Genomic DNA, 19421 nt, shown 5'->3' with positions numbered 1-19421 from the left:
CGATGGGTTACTTGCCGGAAAAACCCATATATTCTTCTCCGCTTTCTTCGGTGGTGGAATTGTTTGGCTGTGTGGGGGGGGGGAGGTTCACGCGGCCTTCCTACCTCTGAAATCGTGCGTGGGGCTCTTGACGACGGTTAATGTAGTCAAGTTGCACCATTTGTACTACCTGATCAAGTCGAATCGATCCCCAGTGGACAAGGAACATGTAAGCAATACGCGAAGGTCGACTTCGGAGAATAACGGAGACGGCTGCGCCAGGTATGGGGACCGACTTTTGAAAGTGACTGTACAAGTGCCTCTGGAGACCGCATTCATTGAAAAACTGCAGTTTCACCCAAACTTCAAATGGTCGTGAAAAAAAACTATTGGAGATAGCCAAGAAATATTTTACACTGTTTCATTCCTACATGGAAGGATGAAAATTGGCAAGTTTCATCAAAATCCGAGTCGGTGGGTGTCATGCCTGGATGAACTGACATGGAATGACCCGGTTATAGTTTGGACCGGCTGTGCTCAGTGCTAGAAATGAGCAGCTGTGGGGAGGTATAGACAGAAATAGTTATTTCACTATCATTGACAAAGAGTAAATGTCTTCAACGAATGCATACAACTGTGACTTCATAGCCAACGAGCTCAACTTCAACTCACCCGAGTAAACTTGGAGCACGTCTCTTCCGCTTCCTTCACGAGGTTGGCACGCAGCATGTATTTGGCACACTTGGAGTTGATGTAGCGGTCTGCCGTGTCCAGTCCTTGCGCCTCATCCATCCATTTGTATGCCGAGATGACGTCTCCTGCATGCTGCAACATACAAGACTTGTTTCACAACCTTCACACATGCCACTGACGAGAGGAATGGCTAACAAGAGCTCACACAATTGAGTGTAGCTGGCATCATCACATGCCAAGATCAACGTGAGTTTCTCCATGCATAGGTTTACACATTGAGAGTAGTCAACAACAACCAAAATCCAAATTCAATAGAGCAGCATAATACAGAAGGCTTATGTTTTAGAAATTTCAATGTGACAGTATCATTGCTCATAGCCCAGTACTTATGATGTTTTATGGGATGTTCCAAGGCGAATAGATAAACTTAGAGAAAAAGCTATATTTACACAATAATTATTAAAAGGAAAATAAGAGAGAAAGGATTAGAAAACATACTTATACTAGCAATAAGGCATAATGCCAACTTAAGGAAACTAAACCCAAAGTAAGCTAACTCACTCGAGTTATAATAAAAACTGAATAGATTCAAATGTGTGCATTGTTCACTCCTGGAGCTTCTAAGAAGGTGGATGCCGGTTGTGCCCAACAATGTCAGCTGTGTAAAAAGGTGGTCCATTTTAAAATCAACTCCAATTAGTGTGCTTACTGCCCAGGCATTTTTAACTCAAAATGTACAGACCTGAATTAAAAAATAAAAGGTGGCACATGATGGTGTGGGGGGAGGGGGGGGATAGAGCAAGAAGGTACCTGGGGAAAACAAGAAGTCGGATGAAGCCATTTGAGGATCAGGTGGGGGTACCGCTGCTGATTAGCGCAAAATTGTTCTTGCTTTACACAATTGCAATTATATTACAAATATACCCATTAGAAAGGAAAATCTCAGGTAGTAGACTATTTTTGGCCCATGTGATCCATCTCACAATCAATCACTGTGCCGGCGAAAACGGTTGTTTCAGGCATAACGTGCATGTACAAATCTATCGTAGCAGTGTTAAAGCTGTGACGGAGTGCTAACAGTTTTTTAGCGATGTGGAGTGTTCTCTTAAGGTATTTGAAAGAGATTTTAGTTGAGTCGACAATACCGTATATCTCCGAATATAGTCCCCCCTTTTTTTCCAAAAATGGCCGCGGAAAAGTAAGGGGGGGGGACTATAATCGAGTGTAATCCAGTTTAGCATACTAAAGGTGACCATAAAGTTATAAATAACGGCATAATGGCTAATGTTCTCGTAGTCTTTCTATTTGAGTATATTTATGAGGATTATAATCGGAGATATTAGTAAATACTGCCACGTTTTACCGGAAATTAAGACAATTTTTACCACAACTGTTGTACAGATACGATTCTTCCCATTCAAATAGCATATCGAATATGCGTTTTCACGGAATCCATCGGGTAGTCGCTAATGTTTCTTGGAAAAGTATTGTTAGAATAATTCAATCGACACTGATCACTTAATGACGCATAACAGTAAATAATTAAAATGAAAACTAAACACACACTATCATTACATTAATCGAACACTAGAATTGAATCAATAGTATATGTACCCGTCGCTCATTTATTAATTACATGATTTAAATAATTGCGAAAAATAAACAGATAAAGTGAACCTTTCGTGACGATTTAGCATTTCATTGCGTCCACGCCCATGTGCCCGTGCGGTTCGTGTTTACAACCACTGCCTTTACCGCCTTGGCAGGACAAGAATGCGCAATAGGTGATGCATTTGTTTCTGAAAAGGCGCAATAATCGACGACTTTAAACCAGAAGCGCCGGCATTACTGCATTTGATCGAAATCCAGCGACTCAGCATCGAAAGTGTGATCAATTTATTGAGGAATATATTCAATTCGCCAGAGTAAGTAGGATCGATAAATTACGTCACATAACGTTTCGCAATTATTTCCACGATATTTTCTTTATTAAAAATAATTTTACGTTCAACAGTGAGGTGATGGATCAAGTAGAAAGATGAGGATCAATCCTGCGGCAGATTAGAGGCCATCAAAGACGGAGTTTCGATGCCAATTTAATAATAGCCGTTGCAGAATACGATGAATTCAATTGTTGAGGCCTTCACTTTGTAGAATTCCATATTTAATGTTTGGAAAGGAAATTGCTTAGCTTTTCTACAAAACACACACTTTATTGCCGACTAGTTTCGGTTACACTGTACCATTATCAAGACTATCACTAGTCTTGATAATGGTACAGTGTAACCGAAACTAGTCGGCAATAAAGTGTGTGTTTTGTAGAAAAGCTAAGCAATTTCCTTTCCAAACATTAAAGTTGCAGAATACGCCGTAAATCATAGTATTCACAGCGCTTGCAAAGCGCTAATACATCGCGGAAGTCATTTCGGGGGTCTCGATGCGGCAGATTCAAAGAATTAGAGGAAAATATCGTCGAATTTGTGCGCAAATGCAGAGCAGAAGCTCTTTGTGTAACTTATGCAATGATTCGCGACGAGGCATTGAAAATTGATATAATATTTTTTTCAGTTTTAATGTTTGCTGGAAAAAGTTTATTTCTTAATTTTATTACTTTGATATTTGTAAGTCCTGTAGTTAAATTATTTTGCTTAGCAGGCATTTGATGGCAATATTTTTATAATTTATTTAACACAATTTTATTTAGATTTCCTAAATTCTTCAGGTCACTTGGATTTGTGATGACTTGATGGGTGTGTTACACTGGATCTCAGGAAGTTTCAGGGCCAAATGCAATACTGTTTATGGGATTTAAGTTAAAGCTTATATATTGACATTGTTTGTAGTCATTTGGAAATCAAAAATATTAATAATTTGTGAATGTTTAAAAAATACAATAGCCTTGGATACTTAAAAAATTTTCTCATGTCTTCATTACATCTGGTTAAGGAACTATAAATTACTGATACATGCAATGGATCACAACATGTTTTAGGTATAGTTATTTTGTTGTGATGGAAAATATGTGAACAGATTTGTTCTTAATCTTCACAGAAAATAATAGTTTTTATCGACTCTAGAATCTTAGCTTGCTAACCACAGAAAAATTGCCTTCCTTTGCATTTTAAAATTTTTCCCAAAACTGAGGTCTCAAAATTGGGGGGGGGGGGGGACTATATTCAGAGGGGGACTATATTCGGAGATATACGGTATACCCTAACTATTTACATAGAATTCAAATATTATTATAGAAAGCTAATTCCTGAATGAATCCTTAAAAGAATATCACAACTACTCGCCAAAATCATGCATTTCCTTCTTCATAGGCAACCTAGCTTAACATTCCTGCATCAAACATTTTCCTGCATTCATCGCTTTTTCGTCCATCCCCTATAAAAAAATAGATTGGGGTTCCACTGTACCAAGCATTGAGATAACATTGAGCCAACTTAATGGTAGAAAGTACATGTATGCTGGAGTGTACTCCTTTGGAAATAGAGCAGACCCCTTCCTTTCCCCTCAACTCGGTACCTTCTTTTCTTGCACAGGAAAGACCTTTGCTCAACTGCAGGCTGTGCACCCAATCCGACCCCTAACATGCAATTGGACATGAAGGAGAGACAATTATGCAGAGATTAATTACCTGTAGTCTCCATGCAGTGATTTCCAGGTAGAGTGAGTCACAAAAATGTAATAGCCCTACAACTTTTCCACAAGGGTATTCCGAGATAAACTGAAGGGACTACATATATGTTTCGAGAAATATGGTTATTCCCAGTGGTAAAAGGAGAGGGAAGCAACATCTATCTTACCTTGTAGATCTTTCCCTTCAGCAGGAACAACTCAATCAACGTAGGCGTGTGGTCAATGGCCTCGTTGACATACGACAGCGCCTTCTCCGTCTGGCCCAGGTGGTCACAGTGTTGCGCACAGTAGTAGTAGACCCAGAGGAGGGCCGACGCAGGCTCCCTCTCCACATCTGTACCACCAATGAACAAGTCACACATTCACTCTATGCACCAAATCACAGGGCAAGCAAAATCAAGAGAAACGACAACAACACCAACTCACCTCCTTCCGAAAATCGATTAAACTTCTTTAGAGAATCCACGTACTGCAATAACAACTGCTCAATTATTTCTACTTTTTCAGGAACTTTATACAGTGACCTTAAATCAACAAATAAAGGGGGTACACCTTTATGAAGCCCTCTCCGAAGATATTTATCCACCATCAATTTAAACTGCTCCCCTGAAAAAGTAAATCATTTAAATTATTATCTGTGAAGACAAGAATAACCATATAAGCGCGTGTATGAGGCGCACCTTTTTTCCCAGAAATTGCAGCCAAAAATGGGGTTGCGTCTCTTACACAAACTTCTATTTAACCGCTTCCATTCACCGGTTCTAAGTCCAAGGGGAACTGAGTGGCCTTGGTTTTCAGCGTGAGTCAGTCATCATCAGTCATTAGGTAAAAAACATACGGCCGACAGGGCAGTTTCTCCCTTAGTAACATTTTAAAAATGCTCTCGTATGCTTTTCTAATTTTTTAAGCATCGCGTTGTCACATCAGTACCTCATAGGTGAATATGGAAAATATAGTGCTGGGTTTTTCACTCCAGAAGGCACGCTAAATTCACTGCTACGTGCTACGAGTGGGCTTACCGCGGCATTTATGCTGCATATAGTAATTGATAACCAAACATAGAGAAACACGCAGTTTTGAAGGACAATACCTAGCTAATTGTCAACATCTGTCTTGCCGAGTAATTTCCATTACACTAAGGACCTAATTTCTCAAAAATCATTTTCAGATGCTATTATGAGGTTTATTGCAATTTAAATTTATATTGGTGTCAAACCCCGCGGTTTAAAAAACTTGAACTGGTTTGTACATTGTTGGAGTAATTAATGGATAGAAGAAATCCGAAATGCTTGAAGTGAAGAGCACTGACGGAGAGGTCGAGGGGAAGGAGTGCGCTCCCTCCGTATTTCAAGCAATGAGGCTACGAGCGAAGGAGCAAGGGAAGAACTGTATTATAAATCCTTGGGTCAACAAATTAGAGCTTTAAAAACTTAAATGCTGTCAGATATGCATCACGTTAGGTCTCATTCTATTTTGAACCACATTCGTGTCATACAATCATACAATTGTTGAAAGCTATCGAGATATCTTGGAGCTCAGGACTCACCTAGCATTTGGCCTCCAGAAACTGGGAGAATGGGGAACATGCACAAGTTCTTTAATAAGAAGGTCCCTACCTCAAATGTACTCTCCAAAAATTTTGCTGATGAATATTTTTTAGCCGAGTTATGAGTCTTTAAAATTAATCTTCATCGGCTGCTTGAAAACACGACGTCATCAGAGCGTGACATCACGGCACGGTATCCACTGATGACAGACTGAGGCAGTGGATAGAAAACCGGTCTATGCAGGGGCTAAAATGCAAATTTGGCAAAAATAATTGCTGTTCTAACATCAAAATGCAGATTATGAATATATTGGGTTGCCAAGGCATTGTTGAAATAAATAAAGGGGATTGTTTGGGGAGAATTGGAAAGATTAAATGAAAATACGTTGATTGCACATTGTGATCTACGCTGCACACCTACATCATTTGCTAAGTGGAATAAAAGTATTGAAGCATGGATATCCAATAGAAAAACGTGTGAAATCATATAAAGTGCCACGGTGCTCACGGTGCTCAATTACCTCCATTTTCTCGCTGGAGAAGGTTTGTGCTTGTGTCCCAAAGGACAAAAATAATAGAAGAAAGTGGTTGACGGCCTACAGAATGGAGTTATATTCTTTATCTACATTGTCAACGGAATATTTCTCAACGTAAGTACACTCTTGAATCAGGGTTACAGCAGGGTTTTATCAAATTGCCAGTTTCTCTCAGATAGCCACCAAATGTACTCATTTCACTTTGTAAACAACCCTAGAAATGTACCTAATAGTCTACCCATGTAGGATTAAATATTAAGGAAGTTGGCTATTCACGAATATAAATACTGATTACTATTAAATCACAGAGAAAAATAAGGAATATAGAGAAATATGAGGCTTTTGGCAAGGCAAACTCAATATTTGCTTCTGTCATGCCAAAAAAGTTCGCTGCATGTCAACACAAAACCTAAAAAAAACAAGAACTTGAGTAAATACACCGTAAATAGTACTTGAAACTTATTTCTGTGTCTATCAAATACTTTTTTATTAGCATTTAACAATCATTTGGATCTTAACTCCGGCCGATTGGGGAAAACTATCAAAGTTCCTCATGGTTACTAAGTAAATACATAAGATAGATTTTCAGCTAGCGATGGATTTATTTAATCTTAATGGACAAAAATAAATATTTAAAAACATTCGTAATGCAATTTTGATTAACCACATAATGATTTACCTGCTTGTTTCTACTCCATGCATCGTGCTAGTGACGAAGCAATCACTGTTTTTCAGAAAATCAGTTGCCATGTGAAGGAGTCGACCAAAAGTAAACTGTCGTATTGTGCCTTCTTAAATCCCTCTTAAGTCAATTTGTCCTTAGAGGAACTACTACAAAGCTCAACGATGAGTTTTATTTCGATATCTTGCATTAAGGCTTTGCCGCTCTACTCTCTTAGCGAAGTGAATGGTGTACCGTGCAATGACGCCCGAAGGCGTTTCAGGTCACGTGAATTCAAGCAATATTCGAGCACTTTTAATTAGCATTTACTGGCGTTTGCAGAGTACTAGGAGAGTTTTGGCTTATATACAGTGGAGGCCCCTTATAACGAGTACGGGATATAGCGACAAGCTCGAATTAGCGACAGCTACCTAAGGAACCATTTTAAACCCTATGATTTAAATGTAAAATAAATTTGTATTAGCGATAATGGCTCGATTCCTCTCTTGCGCCATTCGTAATTACGACAGGTTGACTTTTTGACCACGTGCCACATCTCTGGAATACAATGCTTTTAAAACGGCATTTTTTCCACCAACGTCGACGTCTACATGTTCCGTATTCTCCTATTCTTCTTTCCTTAATAAATTTCTCGAGTACACATTTCATTGCTCTTTTGTCATCTCCCTCCCGCGCCTCCGCAGTGAGGTTAAAAATTATTCCGCCCGTCTGCTAGCACCATGGCTGGTAAACGCAAGTCCTTGGATTTAAAAATCAAAGTGAGAATTATTGCAGATTGTGAAAGTGTTCAAAGAGTGAAATAGCGAGGCGATTTGGAATTAATACATCGACATTGTTCACTATTTTAAAGAAAAAAGAACAAATTCGTTCGGCAGTGCATAAAGAAGGGCGTCCAAGCACTCAAAAACACCTGCGGCCCGGAGAGCATCCACAGCTAGAAATTGCTCTTTTCTCGTGGTTTTGACGTTATCATCGTTATTTTGACGTCATCAAGTGTTGACGTTAATGCTGTGGAAGGCTGGGCTCCGGTCCTTACAGACTATTTGGACAATTACAGCCCCTGCGATATTTACAACGCGGATGAGACGGGCATATATTTTAACCTTCTCCCGAACAAAACTCTCGCCACTCGAACGGACCTGCTGCAAAGGAGGGAAGAAAAGTAAAGACCGCGTAACTGTTCTTTTATGCGCCAATATGGATGGTTCAGATAAGTTAAAACCGTTCGTGGTGGGGAAATCCGCCCATCCCCGATGTTTTAAGGTAGTTAAAACTCTCCCTTGCACTTACGAAGCAAATAAAAATGCTTGTATGACGGCTGCTATCTTCACACAGTGGTTACGAGCGTTTGATGCCAGTATTGGTGGAAGGAATAAAAAAGTACTATTATTCATTGACAATTGCCCAGCCCACCCACCAATAGAACTAAGAAACGTTAAAATTGTGTTATTGCCGCCTAACACTACGAGTGTTGTTCAGTTCCAGTCAGCATTCCTATCAAAAAGTGTGCGCTACTGCCGCTAGAGGTCTCTACGTCCGCTGATATTGCGTCTGATTGCGTGAATCTCTAAAAAACATAAATATTGCTAACAGACAGACAAAGAGTGGACTTCGTTTATCATTTGTCCTTCTATTTATTTGAAACAGTTATTCACCCTTTCCACCGAAGATAATTGATATGACTAATATGCTTTTAGATGCCGTAATGCTGTTCGGTTTCATGATTCCGATAGCATTTGAGTCGGCTGTTTTGAAACACGATAGTAAACCATTCATACAGGCAGACTTGAAGCATAAGAAGATTACTTCCACCTTCATTCCGCCGTTAACCTGAGAAAGATAGAATTGCAATGCTCATGTGGAACCCTAAAATTTTATCACGCTCCTTTCGTCACCCAATTGCAGCAGCCACCCATCATTTTCATTACTACTCGGAGAGATAGAAGGTATGAATTTTTGAACAGATTCCAAAGTTTTAGCATTTAATAGTCAGATGCATAGCCATAACTGGTAGTTATGACATGTATATTAGGAGCATCCAAGAAATAAGGATAATAACAGCTCATAATGCACAGTTCAGTACGAGTGAGTCTGAAGCTGGGACTTTTAAAATCGACTTCTTAATGCCTCGGCATATAGCATCCTGCATAAATACATATGATTTGATCATAGATTGCAAGTGAATATGATCAATAGTGAATTAAATGTTCAAAATAATGATTTAAAACGGCTATCATGCTGCAATTTTCGCCTCTCGGCAGAAACAGCCGTGGTGACGCCTGATGAGTGATTTTTTTGTGACGAAATAATTGCATTTGGTAACAACGACAACTCACTATAGCGACAGATTTCTCTGTTCCCAACAGCTGTCGTTATAAGGGGCTTCCACTGTATTTGGAATCGTGAGAAAATTGTCTATTCAATGAGACTAACTAGCATGATGAAATAATTTCATGCATGTTCCCCTTTGAAGCTGGTAGACTGAAAAAGGTCAGTAGGTGAAATAGATGAATGACATTTAATATGCTTAGTGCAATTCTAGTATTCGAGGCATTCGAAAATTGAGATATTCGAGTATTCGAGCTATGATTTACTATTCGAGTTTGAGAAATCTGCTAATCGACCTATCTCTAGTACAGACCCATCTCTACTCAGTATCATTCATTAAAGAATGGAAACAGCTTAATTTGCCTTGTACCAATTACGAAGAAAACAATTGTGATATTAAGGTTCTCATTGTTAAAATATGCTGTTCTATGTGAGGCAACGATCACAAAAACACCACTATTCATAGCACATCTAAATTAAGATTTCAGTGGACATTTACTGCATTGAATGGGGTTCTTTCAGTTGAATGAAGAGATTTTTAAGATGGAAGATGAAAAATAAAGTTTTCACCGTCAAAGTTACGTTCAGTCTCTGAATGGCATGAGTTTACTGCACATCTTGAGGGTAAAGAGAGTGAAAGTAATGAATAATCATTAAGATGTGAGAGCACTTACCGGTTGCATAGTTCAGAGGAAGTCTGCGAGGAGCCTGCGCCCTTGGGAACATTTCTTGGTATGTTTCAAACAACTTGAGACGCTCCTCAACAGTCTGCAACTGAAGGGCTTCTTGAAGCTTCTGATAATACATGGTATTCTCTGGGTTCCTCTTCAGAAGCTCCTTGTAAATAATTATTGCCTCACGATATTGCTCCAGTTCCAAGTAGAGCTTACCTGGAAATCATGTAAAGAAAATTGCCACAACTGAGGAGAGATAAGAATAAAAAACACATCATTCCTCCCACATATTTTGCATCTCAACCCTCACTAGTCCCACGTATCTACGCAGCATGCAGTGTGGTCATGCAGGGGAAGAGAGTGTCAAATACCCTTTACTTCACCACGGCTTCAATCTTAATTGATTATAACTTTACAATGTTGACAGGCTTGTAAATGATTTCAAATTTTGCAGCATGTCCCTGGCACTCATGGTTCCCATTGAGGAATGGTCAATCAGTTAATGGGAAAAATTATTCCTTGATGATGAGGGATCTTTCTATACAACTTATTTGGATTATAAGCTCTTCATTGTATAATGGAGTGGTGCACCACTTTATCCTTCCATTTGGAAGCATTTGTGGGCTTGTGAAGTGTAGCTAGACTGAAACGGGCAAAAAGCTGGAGCGAGAGGGAGCAATTGCCATCCCCCACACTCTGCAAGTTCATTCAACCACCCTCGCCATGGTAACACTTGGCCCTTCCAAAATATTGCCAACTTCATCACTCCCAGTTGACATCACATAGTAGCTAGACCATATTTTTGCTCCTAGAATGTTAACATGCAGTGTGTCAGATGCTCACTGGGTTGTTATGTTGTTTAATGCTAAATGTTTGATGAGAAAAATTGAATGTGTACTGGGAATCCATTTAAGGAATACTGGAATTTTATCCGGCCAAAGGCTAATTGTGGATGGCTATGAATCTCTAACAGGATACATCGAAAATTAGTGCAACTGAAAAAATCAAATCCACCAATGCCCAGAATAAATGCAAGGGGGGACCCAAAAATAATTGGACAAAATTAAAAAAAAATTCAAACTTTAACTTTTTATGCAAAAAATGTTAGTCAACTTCAATGTTCTCTCCATTTAAACTGACACATTGGATAAAAGGTTTTTTCCAATACACGAAACACCTTTGGTACTCGTTGTTTCTGATGCGTTGCAGCGTTACCGTATGTCTGAATAAAGTCCCCCCTTTTTTTCCAAAAATGCCCGAGATAAAAGTTAAGGGGGGGACTTTATTTAAACCCATTTTTTTTTTTTTTCCCGAAACTCAAACCTCAAAATTAGGGGGGGGGGGGACTATATTCAGAGGAATACGGTACTTTTCATTTTCTTTCCACCTCCGTAATGTGATGAAAACATTTCCATTTCATCGTCATTTTCATCCGGGGTAACAAAAGGATATCACAAGGTGTGGGATCCAAGGAGCGAGCAGGGTGGTTGAGGAAGCAGTGTCATGCAATTTTTTACCAAAAGTTCATGTCGCGGCAAGCAGCAACAAGTGTCGCTTTTTGATCAGCAGTCAACAGGTGAGGGATGAGTTTTGCCGTGATTCGTCTCATTTACTTATCTTCAGCTAAAATTCGCAGCAATAAACTCCACGAAAGACAAGATTGTTCAACAAGTTTGTCAACAGTATGACTCTTATCCTCGTACACAAGGGTACAAGTTTATTTTTTTACACATTTTCACCAGTTTTGGATCTGGAAGGCCGGCCCGGGTGTTGAATGACTTTCATCGACACGTTGCCACGTTTGAACAGTGAATACCACTCGTGCCCTTGAGTTCTTTTGAAGGCGTGTTCTTTATAAGCTGCAGACAACACATTAACGAAGTCCGACTCAATTTTACCGAGCAGAGAACAAAATTTAAACTCTGCACCCAGTTCTTCAATATAGGCTATCTGCACGAACAGAGGGAGGCAAATAACTTAGCTACAAATGATTTTCTACATGACATAGTTTTCCACATCCTAAATCAAAGGCAGCAGTGGCACTGTGAAAATTAGTGTTATGTTGCAATTAAAAAAGGGAAGAATAGACTCTTACAGGAGAAGAACCCTTCTCCATAGTTCCTTAAGGGTGGTGTGGACAAGAGAGTGCAACTCAAGAGGGAGACTACGCCAAAAACAACTACACGTCCGCTGGTGAAGGGGAAAACAATGTGTAACATCTGCTAAGTGGGGATTGACGGGAGGGGTCAAAGAGCTAATGAATTTCCTTCAATGCATTGCACATTGAATGAGAGCATGGTGCCCTCCAAATACACCAAGGGATGTCTAACTATCAAAGAGGCTTCATAGGACCTTGAAAGAGACGTGTTCATCTTTTCCTGCTCACTTTGTAATGGCTGAGGTGCAAATGAGAGCAAATCAAACTACATGTATCACTTAAACGTGAGGTAAGAGGGAGGCATGCGGATAAGATGAAGTAGCCGATTGAATCACGAGCATTAGCACTACAATCGGGGCAGAGCCTGATTGGCTTTCCTACAACTTTTTCTTGCACTGGTTCATTTTGGCATCTGCTTCAGTCCCAACCTTGAGAACCAGTGGATCCATGAAACAAACACCTCCACTCCCCATTTTCAACACTGCTTTCATGATCTGAGGAAAGACAAGCAGATTAACCTTACCCCATGTTTCATACACAGCCAATTTGTCACAAATGAGTTCATTGTAGCGGTTCATATGCAGCAATGCTTCCAGCATGGCTCCCGAGTCCTGAATCACCATGTTCTCATACAGCAGCAGCTCACTGTGCTCATAATCATATGTTGTTTTCTGAAACGAAAGTTAAAAGATGAAAAGATCACTAGTATTTTAAAAATCAATTATGTTTGTTCTCCATTAGAATCTCCTTGAAAGCACCCAGATGGGGTGAATTTGTCCCTTTCCAGAAATACAACCACACCCTTGACAATAAGCATGACCTCCAGATGTGTCCCACTGGCTCAGCACTCTTATTTCAGCGAATCATCAAAATTTGCAATGCCTCCCAAAAGAGAATGCACGTTATGGTGATGATAACATCCCAATGATAAAGGCCACAATAAACCAGTGGCAAGCAACTGCCATGGAGAATTGTAACAAAGATTGAGAAAATGTCTTTCCTAACAACACAAGGTGGTGTTGGGGACAGACTTTGCACACCGCCGTTTAAGCCGTTAACTAAGCTTCCCTTCCACTCATGTCCCTAATTTTCACAGGCACACAACTTCAAGCAGTAGCATTTCTGAGCGACAGTAGCAGTTTTTGACGAATCTCAGCTTTTCTTTGTATTTTGTAAAGCTAATGGATTGAGTCTTCCTGTGCCAGATCCCATATGCTTACTATGCATATTCAAGGCAAGGCCGGGCAAGTGTGTGCCATAGCACCTCTCTCTTTTACTGTTTCACCAGATTTTGATTGGGGTTACATTGGGGATATACAGTGGAACTTGGTTAGTACGTTTCTGAAGGGACCACGAAAAATGAACGTACTAACCAGGAAAACGTACTAACGAGGAAAGTAAATAATAGCAGTCGGGGTTATTGCAATCAGTGAAAAAGTCGTCATAATTACAATTACTATCAGTAGTTCTCATAAGATCGCCTTCCTGAACTCTTTTCACATTTAAAATCAAGAAAATGAGCGCTACCATGAAAAACAATACCATGTGAATAAAAATCGCAATTTTTCATGGACATCCCGGAGAGGATTTCATGATTACGGCGTCTATCTCCCGTGATTTATCCTATATCTATTTACAGAACGAGGACGAGTGAAGCTCAGACAAGCGAAGACAAGTCATTTTTCTTTCTCACAGCGTACTCGGAGAATATAACAACAACCCGGACTAAGTCAACTGGTTTTTTAAACATCATAAAAATTGGGCAAAATTATATTGACTTTCAAATTACGGCAACAGCCGTAGACATTCGCTTCTGGAATGATACCATTTCGATTGTAAAATCGATCGATATATCAACTGATGACACGCAAGATTATTAGATTACGACGTAATTACAAGAAAATTTTATATTAAACAGTTGAAATTTACTTTCAAAATTTGTCTAATGTCGTCTGCTTTCGTTCCGAGATCAAGTATTTTTAAGCTAAGCTTCGCGTGAGGATCCAGAGGATCGTCTGCTCCCGCAACAGTAGTCAAGTAAATACGCACGACGTCGAGTTTATGAAGCAGTACTGTTTTAGATTATGTGGGAATTGTCTAATACCGTTAAGACTCATTTCTTCATCATGATAACTCGTGCAATAGCAACAATTGCCCACTCATGAACTTTGTGCGCAGCAGTGGGCACTCCCAAGTGCTTCCAAGCTCCAAAGGCAACAGAAGGTGAGGAGCTCGGGGTGGGGAAAATTGGGGCTTCTTATTGGCTGTAGTTTTTCATAGTCAGACATTCCCAAAAAATGGCCGCATTTTATTTTTCATCACGTCACAAGAATTTAGAAATGCATTTGGATAAATTACCGTAGAAGAAAGAGATGTGGAATGAATGGAAGAATGTTAATGGCTAATAATAATAAATTAAATCATGAATTCAGACGTTTGCGACCCTTAAGAAGACACTAGAGAACGAATTGCGGGTTGCGTCACGGCAAGCAATTGAGCGTACTAACCAGGAAAGCGCAATTTTTTCAAACGTACTAACCAAATTCTTTTACCTGTATTTTGTTCGGATGGTACCGGGACCGAGGGAAATCGCCGTACTAAGGAGGAAAACGTACTAAGGAGGAACGTACTAACCAAGTTCCACTGTATACGTATACACTAATGGAGTCGTTCACTTAAATGCAATTCACTCCTAGAAGTATGTAGATGGAAAAGAAAGACCAGCAGATACAAAAACTCAACTCCTCCCCATTCAGCGATCATCTTCTCAGTTCAAAATAAGAAAATGCAAAGTTGCTGCCCATGTTTCATGTTGGTAACGACATACAAGTTTCATATTATTTACTCATTCAGTGAGAACTCTGTAACGATGGTAGGAAATGTACACACTTAACCCTTTACCAGTGACGTGCAGTCAGAGAGACTGTTATTAATCAAAAATTCATAAAATGTTGCAGTGTTGTTTTTAATTCTTATTTTATTCCTTATTTAACTGCTTAAATATTATAAAACTTATATTTAATGCAATGCATCCCTAATACAAACCAATTTTTCAGTAAAAATTACTTGAAATAGGATCAAAAAAGTGATGCCAAAAACACTTGAGTTATTATTATCGTATTTAAGTATCAATATTTCCCCAGATTTAAAAGTAAGACCTTAAATGCTAATGTTGGAAGGCGTGAAATTCATCCCGCTTATTCCTTTTCTTGGCGCACTCACAAGGAACATTCACGAAGTGTACTCCGCCGATTTCGTTCAAATTTGGTAGGATGATAGTGTTCCGTAATTAATGGAAATTTGCAAAATTTCCCGTGCCCTTAAGCCCTGTGGCCCGAGATATCTGCATCCAAAGTTGCGCGCCGGCCACCCTTTTTGAGGCGAGGGGCCCCTCACTCACGGGCCGACAGCGAGGCGTCCCTGCCGGCAAGCGCTAGGGGGAAGGCCTGCGGGCGGTCCGGGCGTCAGCGGTCTACTTACTATCTTCCCACAGACGAAAGAAGCGGTGGGTGATCCGAGGACTAAACGATGGCCAATGTTTTCGAGGAATTTTTGAATAGCTTAAGTTTGTACACATACCCTTGCGGCTCCTGCTTCTAGTCAAGATTTTCAGAAGGGTTTGAGAGGAGTCATAAAACCCACTCCTTCCACCCTCAACTATTGTTGGCTGAATGGGAAAACCAAAAGGGCTTCTCCATCAGGCGAATGACGCTAGGGTCTTCGGTACCTCTGTTTAAATCAGCAAAAATGCTTTTTCTACCCATTTGCGAAGTGAACTCCGAACGAGGACGAACAAGCAAGAGATTTTGTAGACGAGTGAGCTGCAAAGCCGTTCCTTTTATTTTCATCGAAATGGTGATCAATCCTAGGAATGTAATAGAAATATTGGACAGTAAGTTTACTGCATGGATTTCCACAGAACAACCTACTGATTACGAAATCGAGTTGGCGGAAATTTTAGCTGGTAAGTTTCATTATTTTTTCATTTTTTTGTAACTTCGGTGAAGTTAATCGCATCCCATCCATTCTTTATTATTCCCTGTTGAATAAAATTTTCCCATTTTCAGATTCCTTGAAGTCCTGTGTGGAAAGCGAAGAATCATCCTGTGTGGTAGAGGAGGATCTAATTTTTGACTTCGACGGGAGGACGGAAGAGGAGGAAGTAGTAAACGAAGATGAATGCGACAGTGCAGATGGAAATGGAGACGATGTTTCTCCTTCTTCTTCAACATCGTACGAGCCGTCTCCATTGAAAAGGAAGAAAGAGGGTGATATTAGTATGTCACAGAAGAAGATGGCAGTGGAATACTGGCGGTTCGGAAAAACTGGGCCACTGAAGATAGATACTGTCAGGCACCGTTTTAGGTTCGTGACCTCATGAACACAGCTTGTCCGGTTTGAGGAGCAAATTAATCAGGCTGGCTCTCGGAGGGAGAAATTGAACGCAATTTCTTCATGTTTAATAGAGAGATTTAGAAGAGCGAAAGAAGATTTCCTGATAGTGCACGATAGTGACTTACGAAGGTGGGCGTATGAAGATACAGTAAACTCTTGATTTTACGAAGCAGGATTTTACGAAGTTTTCGATTATACGAAGTGATATTGCGGTCCCGGTGAAAAGCCTATGCTAAATACATGGCGCTATTCGATTATACGAAGTTTCGATTATACGAAATTTTTTTAATTTACGAACCTCGGCTCGGTCCCTAGGAGCAAATGGCATTCGTTTATACGAACTACGGCGAAAAATTTGTCAACAAAACTAGTTACGCCGGCGTAAGTAGCTAAAAAATCAGCGCTTCCAACTGTGGTCCATTAAAGTGCGAAATCGTAAATGATAATGCAACTTTGGAGAGAAATGGGTCGCCAAAAACCTCACTGTGGGAATTAAGGGGGAGTAGGAGTTCAGTTAAAATATCGCGGCTGACATTATGCCCCTATTTACGTGCCTGTTCGTAAACATAGCATGGGCAATAATTCGTAGTTTAACATGTCAGGAAGGTCGCGCGGAGTATTTCGTACACCCCTAATTAACCCTTTGCACTGCTGTGAACGTACTTCGAAGACTACTTGACTACTTTTCGCCGAAGCACTTCGAAGGGTCCCTAATCCGGGACCCTTTCCTCGACGAGCTCACCCTCGCTGGCCCCTGAAACTGGGCTATTTTTTAATGCATTACCTGACGTAACCCTGGGTTTCAAAGGGCAAAGGTGCCATGGAGGAAAAAAGAGTAAAGTGCGTGTTACTGTGGGGCTGTGCGTCAACCAAACGGGCACGGACAAAATAAGCCCGTTGTCATTGGGAAATTTGAAAGGCCACGGTGCTTAAAACATGTAAAATTGGAAGCCCTCCCCGTTTTTTACCATGCAAATAAAAACAGCTGGAAGGTCCGAGAAATTTTCCAGCAAACGGTTATACGTCTACAGAGAAAAATTGCTGGAGAGAACAGCAAAATTGTTTTAATAATGGAAAATGCCACCATTCATAAATACGTGGAAGATCTAAAATTGGCTAATGTTCGAGTCCTCTTTTTACCCCCGAACTCGACTAGCAAGTCCCAGCCCTTGGACCAAGGCATTATCCAGAATTTTAAAGTCCTATACCGGAAGAAGCTTGAGCGATATTACTTGCGATGGATCGGTATGTATACATTCATCTATTTTGCTCATGTGCGTTTGGATATCGATTTAGATATTTTTATTCATGATTATCATTCTTTCAAATCTATTTGCTACTTTTATAAATGGGAACAGAAATTAATAACATCCCGAAATGGACGTTGATACATGCAATCCGCGCCATAATATCTTTTCGTGTTTATATTGGCCTTTGTGAATGAACAACTTAAATATCTTAAGTACTGGGCTCTATTTAAGGCCAATTCATATTTCAGGCTTCTCGTAATGAAGACGCACTTCCAAGTCTAACCATGAACTTTCTTCTCACGCGCTTCCCCGTTCTCCCATGCTGGGGTTCTGTCTTTCCAAAGCCGTCCCTTCCCTCCTGCCGCCTTTGGCTGATCTTGCTGACACCCACCTTACGCATCCCAAACCCCTCCTTCCCCAGCATTTCCCATTCACTCCCTCCCTAAGGAGACTGAGCTTGTGTGCGTCGCAAAAAAATACGGCCCCCAAAAGTAGACTGAGGCAGAGCTGAAGGCCATTTCCCCACCCTTCTTTGTCCTGCCCCTTTCACCAGTCCTTGTGCTGACCACACTTCTTCCCTCAGGCAATCCCCATCCCACTCTTATTCACCCCACCCACTGGGAACGTTCCCCGATTGTGGAGAAGGGCATGGTTCATCTTTACCTGCAACGGGGGGAAGTTATTAACCGGAGAGAGGCGGAAGAAGTATCTTCCACTATCGGGAAAATGGTGCCGCGCTTATAATTGTCTCTCTTCTTCTCTGCTGACTTTTCAATTGAAATTAATTTCTTTGCTCTTTCCACACTATATTTATTTACGATTATGGCGCGACTATTTTTTAGAGCTAAAACTAAGAAAATCTTTTCTCTATGTCAATGATCCTTTGCCTAACTTTCAATACGGCGGAGAAAGGAACACGAAAACTAAATGAGGTGACGGTACAGGTTTTTGCGTGTCATTTTTTGGGAATTCACGCTAGCGAACCAATACTTAACCACGTTGAGAAATGATAAAACGTCTCTTGTAGGAAAACAATCAATGTGGATAATAACGTTTCTATCTATATTTCTCCGATACTGTAAGATGTTTCTCCTGTCGTTTTCCGGTTGGAACCTTGCTCCTGTCGGCATAAAAGGAGAGAAACATACTATATGAACAGGTCACCTCACACCCGGTATGAAGAATACAGTCCTGATGAAGAATTAAGTCTTTTATGGCAACGTCTGCGAAGATGATGGAACACAGTAGTCGGACGGAGAACTCAAACAGAATTTACTTCAAATATTCGCCAGAAGATAATCACATCCTACGTTATTTATGATCGTAATTGAATCTCAGTGAAAATAGAGCGCATTCTGCTGAAAATACGAAGTAACTCGAAATATTAACTTACGAAGGTTATTTTGGAAACGGGCAAAGACCCTTGTTTTTCTTTTTTTCTCGTCACTGAGCGATAGAGGGCGACATAAATGGCGGTTAGGCCGGCTGCCGCTAAAATTCCGTGGGTGTCAGAAACAAATATCTATCTTTGGCATACT

The 19421-nt window shown here is 40.3% G+C and overlaps 1 protein-coding gene across 1 annotated transcript in view; it reads right to left on the bottom strand.

The window, feature by feature from the left end:
- The window catches only part of LOC124161873 (N-alpha-acetyltransferase 15, NatA auxiliary subunit), a 215476-nt gene that overhangs the window by 162530 nt on the left and 33525 nt on the right, over positions 1 to 19421 (bottom strand). Inside the window, exons 5-9 of the mRNA XM_046538105.1 lie at positions 12762 to 12909; positions 10081 to 10296; positions 4741 to 4920; positions 4482 to 4648; positions 652 to 804 (exon numbers count right to left, since the gene is read on the bottom strand). Of these exons, the coding sequence (XP_046394061.1) occupies positions 652 to 804; positions 4482 to 4648; positions 4741 to 4920; positions 10081 to 10296; positions 12762 to 12909 (864 nt within the window). The remainder of the gene's footprint in view (positions 1 to 651; positions 805 to 4481; positions 4649 to 4740; positions 4921 to 10080; positions 10297 to 12761; positions 12910 to 19421) is intronic.

The sequence above is a fragment of the Ischnura elegans genome, chromosome 7, assembly GCF_921293095.1.
Source record: "Ischnura elegans chromosome 7, ioIscEleg1.1, whole genome shotgun sequence".
NCBI lineage: Eukaryota > Metazoa > Arthropoda > Insecta > Odonata > Coenagrionidae > Ischnura > Ischnura elegans.
This window is presented reverse-complemented; position numbering and strand designations above follow the sequence as displayed.